This window comes from Labrus mixtus, chromosome 6, assembly GCF_963584025.1.
Source record: "Labrus mixtus chromosome 6, fLabMix1.1, whole genome shotgun sequence".
Taxonomy (NCBI): domain Eukaryota; kingdom Metazoa; phylum Chordata; class Actinopteri; order Labriformes; family Labridae; genus Labrus; species Labrus mixtus.
In genome coordinates, this window is record NC_083617.1 from 832,513 (window position 1) to 840,897 (window position 8,385).

The 8,385-nt window shown below is 46.0% G+C and overlaps 2 protein-coding genes across 9 annotated transcripts in view; one reads left to right on the plus strand and one right to left on the minus strand.

Moving 5' to 3' along the window:
* LOC132975093 (striatin-like) overlaps positions 1–328 on the plus strand; it is a 37,960-nt gene extending 37,632 nt beyond the window's left edge. For both annotated transcript variants that reach the window (XM_061039392.1, XM_061039391.1), the window contains one exon: positions 1–328. This exon is cut by the window's left edge and continues 1,331 nt beyond it. The gene's annotated coding sequence lies outside the window, so the exon portion shown is untranslated.
* A 5,956-nt stretch (positions 329–6,284) lies between these two features.
* The window catches only part of vit (vitrin), a 38,835-nt gene continuing 36,734 nt past the window's right edge, over positions 6,285–8,385 (minus strand). For all 7 annotated transcript variants that reach the window (XM_061039394.1, XM_061039393.1, XM_061039397.1 and 4 more), the window contains 2 exons: positions 7,855–8,368; positions 6,285–6,512 (listed from right to left, as the gene is read on the minus strand). In XM_061039394.1, coding sequence (XP_060895377.1) covers positions 6,334–6,512; positions 7,855–8,368 — 693 coding nt within the window. In that variant the 3' untranslated portion in view covers positions 6,285–6,333. The remainder of the gene's footprint in view (positions 6,513–7,854; positions 8,369–8,385) is intronic.

Genomic DNA, 8,385 nt, shown 5'->3' on the forward strand with positions numbered 1-8,385 from the left:
CGTAGATCCCCCGACCGACCGTGTGGACACGCTCGACTACGACGTGCCGCTATTTACAGTAGTCCAAGTGGTTAGCCGGACGTTAGTGCAGGACTGTTTGAAACCATGTTGGGTCCACCGTCCGACGCTGACGGAGGAGCGATGTCCGAAAGATTCCGGCGCTTTGCTGTAAACTGTGAGGAGGAAAAAAACAATCCTGGGATTTAAAAAAAAAAAAGAATCAATCGAGATGTTGTACGAGACGAGTGCAGCTTCAATGAGCCATTTTCTCAGTCACTGGTTTGTATATGAAAGTATGTTCAAATAAAAACCTGCTGTAAAACCACAACTGGGCTCTGGTGTCGATCATTTCATGGACGTGAAATCTGTTAGCACAACGTTTGAAAGATCAATGATTGATAAGATAAGAAACCTTTATTGAGGTCCTGCAGCACCTGCAATGCTCATCGTCTCTGATTGGTCAGGCACAGCAGGGCTTTAGATCACCTACTGTGTTTAAAAGACTGATGCTGCAAGCTCACTGTTTTTTTAAATAGTCACATTTGGTTATAATATTAATAATTATCTTTAATTATTCATATAAATTAAAGATATTTTTCAAATAAGTTAAATTAATTCGGGGCACCACTCTGAGATCAGAGAATCACGTCAATCAAGTATTGTATCACAACTTTCTCAGAGCGACTCGGAGCGAGGAGACAGAAATGTTTATCTTAATGAGGAGGCGTGGTCGACCTCGTTGCGAGGTATGACACATTTTCTTCAGAAGCTGTGATTGGTTGATTAAAAAAAAAGTTTAAAAAGTGCTCTATTAGTGATAATGGGCGTAGACGGACAGTGAAGTCGTCCAGGCCCGATCAAAGAATCTAGTCAGACAGTTAGTAATTATGAACACTGCAAATAATGTCTCCTGTAAGACGGACTTCAGCCAGCCTACTAAATATTTGAAAACATGCTCACCTGTGCAGCCGCCTCTTCACCTGCTGATTGTTGAATCAATGATAGGATGCACCTGACGAGGTAACCACATGTAGAGGGACTCCCGGTGGAGCCTCACTTTGCACTGAACGACGTCAGAGATGGATGGAAATGTCTGCACAAAATATTTTTAGCCTCTTCAGCCCGACTTTGATTCAGTCGTGTTTAGAGAACACGTCTACACAGTGTACACATGCAGGTCGCGCTTTAACGTTGCACGATCATTTATTACTTGATATATTTGTTGGTATTTTGGATGCATTAAAGGTTTGTCACTTCAGTTATGAGTGCTGCATGTTTGTTTTGTAACCCTGACTTCACAGAAAACTGATGCTGGATTAATTTTCACTTCAAAAGAACTTTAAAAAACGATTCACAGATGAGGTTTGGAATGATACAGATTCACATGAACTGTTAACAGGGTTAATGTAGATGAAGTGACTGTTGGATGTAATTGCATCCCAGTGCCACCAGAGGGCCCCGGTGTGCTGTGCCTGCAGTATGGTTAACCTGAGTGTGAGTGCTCCTGATGACCCCCAGGTGAGCCTGGTAGTAATGTGCAGACATTTGTTACCTGCAGTAAAGTCCTCAGCTCCACTGAACATGAAGTGTCTGCGTCCTGTTAATATCTGAAGATATCACAGGTATGTTTCTCTGTGAGGGCGGGAACAGAATCAGTTCTGTAACACCTTTGCACAGAAGTTGCCTAACTCCCCGAGGTCCCTGTGACCCCCTCTTCTCGGCTCTTCGTAACAATACCATAAACCAGATTTATGTGCATGTTTGTATGTATGTCTATATATGCGCACATTGTTCTTATTATAATTATTCTTATTATTAATTATTATTCTTATTATTATTTTTTTCTCTCCCTGTTCTCTTCTTCTTTTCCTCCATCTTTTTATGATGGCCACATTAACACCAAACATTTAATTTTATTATTTCTATATGTATAAATATATGTAAAATGTTCTTCTTTCCTTTAATGTTGACACATACATATCCTTTTCTTTTTCTTTCCTCTTTTTTCTTTTTCTCTCAATTATCTTCAATTTTGTTTCAGTTTATTTTTCTTGCTACTTCCCACTCAGCCACTCACTTTAATGTATTACACTGCCACACACACACATTCACACGTTTCTTATACACTACTTCAACTTACTACTTGACTTTTATTATTCTACTTCAATTGTATTTGTCTTTGCTAATGTTTGCGTATTTTGATTTTGTTTTGTTTATTTCTGTTTTGCCTGTTTTTGTTTATTTGCCGTTGCTTTAATTGTCATGTTTATGTGCACATTTTTGTTTTGTACTTGTTCACCTTATCACAATAAAAGAAAAACCTTTGCACAGAAGTTTAAACATGAGACTTGAAAGTAGATTAATGGCAGTTCATATGTTTCATACAGAAGCAGAGTACACATCATGAACCGTAAATATGAATGTTTGAAGCCTGAGTGTCGTCCCCCGTCTGTCCCTGCAGGGGGCGCTGGAGTCCCATCAATGGCGGTCTCCGTGCTGGAAATGCTGTCTCAGTCTAACTTTCAGTCAACCTAACGACAGGCTGAGAGCTGGAGCTGAGGCGGGTTTTAAACCTCCTGACAAACCGTTACACCGCGCCCACCTGTCAATCAGGTCAGCTACACGCCTTATTGTGAATAACTCTTATCCTTCATCAAATCAAAACTGATGAGTCATCAAAACATTCACCCCCCGTACAGTGTGTGTCCATCGAGACATGAGCTAATCACACCTATTTGGTTTTTTGAACCAGGCTGTAAACATGTTAATCTCTGCTGTAAAAACAGGCTTTTTAGAATGGGTGTATATGTGACTTCCTGTGCTTCTGCAGCCAGCCTCTAGTGGACACTCCAGGAACTGCAGGATGTTACACTTCAGGATCTGCTTCATTTTCAACTCCAGAGGTTGCTGCTTGTTACACATTTGAATTAGTGGACCTTTAAAGATAATGTTTGTGTGTGTGTTCATAATTCATGAATGAGAAAGGAATGACTGACTGGAAAACATTCAGGAGCCTCTTCTCTCTTCATTTTCTTTATTTTATTAAAAATTGCAAAAAAAATATTGATCAAATATCTGAACATTATTAGCGAAAGCTTTTTTTTAATATGCATATGTACAAACTGGACACGACAGGGAGACAATCATAAATACTCTTTAAAAAATAAAGACAGAAATGTTTCCATGTTGGAGGCAACACAGCGGTGACAGCAACGCCGAGGAGACGACTCTCCGTCATCCTGAGGAGCCTTTTTTCACACCGGGAGACGAGAGAGTCTCTTTTCTTACTCCTCTGGTCTCTCGTCTTTGTCACGTCTCACGCCGGCCTGGTTGCACATTTTAACCGCCGCTCGCACCGACCGCAACGTCAGCGCTGACGTCTTTCAGAGGAACTTTAAAGATAAAACCTCTCCTACTAGGAAAGATCCAAGAGCACCGACTTTAAGAGCGAACATCCTCTGTACAGAGAATCTTTCACAATGCACCGTTATTATAATGATTCTGTTTCTGAAGGATGGTCAGCCAGAAGAAGAAGAAGAAGAAGAAGAAGAAGAAGAAGAAGAAGAAGAAGAAGAAGTGCTAGGCATGCTTTAAATCTATGTTTGTCTGCGAGCAGCGAGAAGTAGCTTCATGTTTGTTCATCACTTTAAAGAGCCTCTTTAGTGTTTATGACGCTGCATGAAGCGAGTTTAAGAACGTTAGGTTAGTAAAATATTATCTCCGTCTGCTGCAGAATTTATTTCTTGTGATTACAGATTAATGCATGACATCTGAATGAAGACAGCTGCTTTCACACATGAACTAAACTCCTGAAAATCTCCTGATATTCTCACTCTGAGCGTCATGTGATCACACTGAGCGTCATGTGATCACTCTGAGCGTCATGTGATCACACTGAGCGTCATGTGATCACTCTGAGCGTCATGTGATCACTCTGAGCGTCATGTGATCACTCTGAGCGTCATGTGATCACTCTGAGCGTCATGTGATCACACTGAGCGTCATGTGATCACTCTGAGCGTCATGTGATCACTCTGAGCGTCATGTGATCACACTGAGCGTCATGTGATCAGTCTGAGGGTCATGTGATCACACTGAGCGTCATGTTATCAGTCTGAGGGTCATGTGATCACTCTGAGGGTCATGTCATCACTCTGAGCGTCATGTGATCAGTCTGAGCGTCATGTGATCAGTCTGAGCGTCATGTGATCACTCTGAGCGTCATGTGATCACTCTGAGGGTCATGTGATCACTCTGAGCGTCATGTGATCAGTCTGAGCGTCATGTGATCACTCTGAGCGTCATGTGATCAGTCTGAGCGTCATGTGATCACTCTGAGCGTCATGTGATCACTCTGAGCGTCATGTGATCACTCTGAGGGTCATGTGATCACTGAGGGTCATGTGATCACACTGAGCGTCATGTGATCACTCTGAGCGTCATGTGATCACTCTGAGCGTCATGTGATCACTGAGGGTCATGTGATCAGTCTGAGCGTCATGTGATCAGTCTGAGCGTCATGTGATCACTCTGAGCGTCATGTGATCAGTCTGAGCGTCATGTGATCACTCTGAGCGTCATGTGATCACTCTGAGCGTCATGTGATCAGTCTGAGCGTCATGTGATCACTGAGGGTCATGTGATCACACTGAGCGTCATGTGATCACTCTGAGGGTCATGTGATCACACTGAGGGTCATGTGATCAGTCTGAGGGTCATGTGATCACTCTGAGGGTCATGTGATCACACTGAGGGTCATGTGATCAGTCTGAGGGTCATGTGATCAGTCTGAGGGTCATGTGATCACACTGAGGGTCATGTGATCAGTCTGAGGGTCATGTGATCACACTGAGCGTCATGTGATCACTCTGAGCGTCATGTGATCACTCTGAGGGTCATGTGATCACTCTGAGGGTCATGTGATCAGTCTGAGCGTCATGTGATCACACTGAGCGTCATGTGATCACTCTGAGGGTCATGTGATCACTCTGAGGGTCATGTGATCACACTGAGCGTCATGTGATCACTCTGAGGGTCATGTGATCACTCTGAGCGTCATGTGATCAGTCTGAGCGTCATGTGATCACTCTGAGGGTCATGTGATCACTCTGAGCGTCATGTGATCACTCTGAGGGTCATGTGATCACACTGAGCGTCATGTGATCACTCTGAGGGTCATGTGATCACTCTGAGCGTCATGTGATCACTCTGAGGGTCATGTGATCACTCTGAGGGTCATGTGATCACTCTGAGCGTCATGTGATCACTCTGAGGGTCATGTGATCAGTCTGAGCGTCATGTGATCACTCTGAGCGTCATGTGATCACACAAACATCTGAATGTTTCTCCTCCAGCCTCCTCATATTTATTCTGCAGAAAGTCAGAGTGATCTGATGTGAGAACACAGCAGGATATAATCAGGAGAATTCACCTGGAGCCAGTGGGAGGGGCCAGTGGGAGGGGGCGGTGACCTTTATTCCCTGTGATCGCTGCACGATCATAGACTGTCTGCACGCCACCTCTACCATCTCCGTGCTCTAATCAACCTGCTGCTGCATGTTTCCTGTTCTCCAGTTTGTTCTTCTCCTCTCTTTAGTTCACATTGAGATTCTCTTCAGCTACACGTAGCATTGATACAAACACACATATTCTCATCATAGAGTCTTACTTCAGGAGACCCCCGCCCCCCCTCCTGTCAGACCCTGCTGTGTGGTGCATGTGTGAACGATCAGATCAGGAGCATTTTCAGGAGTGTTAGATGTGAAAGCAGCTCTAGATTCAAATGTTCACAAAAACGTGTGAAATGTTTGCACGATTTTCTCGTAAAAACCTTAAAAAATTATTATTATATTATTATATAAAAAATAATTAGGGGGATTTTTCACAACCTGGCAACCCAGATTTTGTTCTCTTGGCTCTCGTGGTTTGTCGTTGGCTTCAGAGAGATTTATTATTATCTGAATCATAAACATGAATTAGAGCCTTTATAAAGTGTTCATTATTAGTATTCAATATTTAGGGAACCTCTGCTCTCTTTAGAACCCTCTACCAGCAGCACCACAATCCAAACTCAAGCCCCTCCCCTTTCAAATACGAGGCACTGCAGCCAATACAGCGCCGCCATCTGTGCGTCCGAGGGAGCAAATTGTAAAGGCGCCTCCTCCTATCCATCCTCGTCTCCTCCCTCCTTGTCTCCTCCCTCCTCCCTCCTCCCTCCTCGTCTCCTCCGTCCTCCTCCCTCCTCGTCTCCTCCGTCCTCCTCCCTCCTCTCCTCGTCTCCTCCCTCCTCCTCTCCTTGTCTCCTCCCTCCTCCTCTCCTCGTCTCCTCCCTCCTCAGTTCCTCGGCTGCGAGTTGAACTCCTGGCAGATGTTGTGGATGATTTTGGGAACGAACTTGTAGAGGTTGTCGAACTCGTCCACGAAGAACGAGTGCTCCTTATCGGGGTCGGTGGCGATGTACTCCAGCTCGTCCTGTGCGGCCCACGCAATGCCGATGGAGTAGGCGATCACACCTGGAGGAGAGAGAGCGAGAGAGAGAGAGAGAGAGAGAGAGAGACAGAGAGAGAGAGCGAGAGAGAGAGAGAGAGAGAGAGAGAGAGAGAGAGACAGACAGAGTGAGACAGAGAGAGAGACAGAGAGAGAGAGAGAGAGAGAGAGACAGACAGAGTGAGACAGAGAGACAGAGAGAGAGAGAGACAGAGAGAGAGAGCGAGAGAGAGAGAGAGAGAGAGAGACAGAGAGAGAGACAGAGAGAGAGAGACAGAGAGAGAGAGAGACAGAGAGAGAGAGAGACAGAGAGAGAGACAGAGAGACAGAGAGAGAGACAGAGAGACAGAGAGAGAGACAGAGAGAGAGAGAGAGAGACAGAGAGAGAGAGACAGAGAGAGAGAGACATAGAGAGAGAGAGAGAGAGAGAGAGACATAGAGAGAGAGACAGAGAGAGAGAGAGACAGAGAGAGAGAGACAGAGAGAGAGAGACAGAGAGAGAGAGAGACATAGAGAGAGAGACAGAGAGAGAGAGACATAGAGAGAGAGACAGAGAGAGAGAGAGACATAGAGAGAGAGACAGAGAGAGAGAGACAGAGAGAGAGAGACAGAGAGAGAGAGACAGAGAGAGAGAGACAGAGAGAGAGAGAGAGAGAGACAGAGAGAGAGAGACAGAGAGAGAGAGCGAGAGAGAGAGAGAGAGAGAGAGAGAGAGAGAGAGTGAGAGACAGAGAGAGAGACAGACAGAGTGAGACAGAGAGAGAGACAGAGAGAGAGAGAGAGAGAGAGAGAGACAGACAGAGTGAGACAGAGAGACAGAGAGAGAGAGACAGAGAGAGAGAGAGAGAGAGAGACAGAGAGAGAGAGAGAGAGAGAGAGAGAGAGACAGAGAGAGAGAGAGAGACAGAGAGAGAGAGACAGAGAGAGAGAGACATAGAGAGAGAGAGAGAGAGAGTGAGAGACAGAGACAGAGAGAGAGAGACAGAGAGAGAGAGAGAGAGACAGACAGAGTGAGACAGAGAGACAGAGAGAGAGAGACAGAGAGAGAGAGAGAGAGAGACAGACAGAGTGAGACAGAGAGACAGAGAGAGAGAGACAGAGAGAGAGAGAGAGAGAGACAGACAGAGTGAGACAGAGAGAAAGAGAGAGAGAGACAGAGAGAGAGAGAGAGAGACAGAGAGACAGAGAGAGAGAGAGAGAGACAGAGAGAGAGAGACAGAGAGAGAGAGAGAGAGAGAGAGACAGAGAGAGACAGAGAGAGAGAGAGAGAGAGACAGAGAGAGAGAGAGAGAGAGAGAGAGAGAGAGAGACGGTGAAACAACAGTTCTAACGTGCGTTTCTTACATCACTCTACGTTTAAAAACCGACCTTGGCGATGCACAGCGAGTGCCGGCGCTCTGACGTCATCGTAGGAGCGTCCGTCTGTGATGACGATCATGATCTTGCGTTTGTTGGGTTTGGATTTGCTGAACAGCTGCTCCGCGGCGTACGTGATGGCGGCCCCGGTGCTCGTCCCGCCGCTCCAGTAGTTGACGCGTTTGATGGCGTTGAGCAGCTCGTTCTTGTTGTTGTACTGACCGAAGGCGAACTCGAGCCTCTGCTCGTACGTGTACTGCACGGCGCCGACCCGCGTGTCCGTGTCTGAGATCTCGAACTCCCGCGTCACGTTGGCCACGAACTGCAGCACCGTGCGGAAGTTTCCCGTCCCCACGCTGCTGGAGCCGTCGATGACGAAGGCGATGTCGTTGGCGTTCAGGCAGGTCTTGCTGCACACCAGGCGGTCCGTGTCGCACACCCGCTTCACCAGAGGCTGGACCGCCTTCCTCAGAGCGAACCAGCTGGTCACGGGCAGCGAAAAGAAACCGTTAGTCCGACACACGGCCTGCAAAGAGAGAGAGA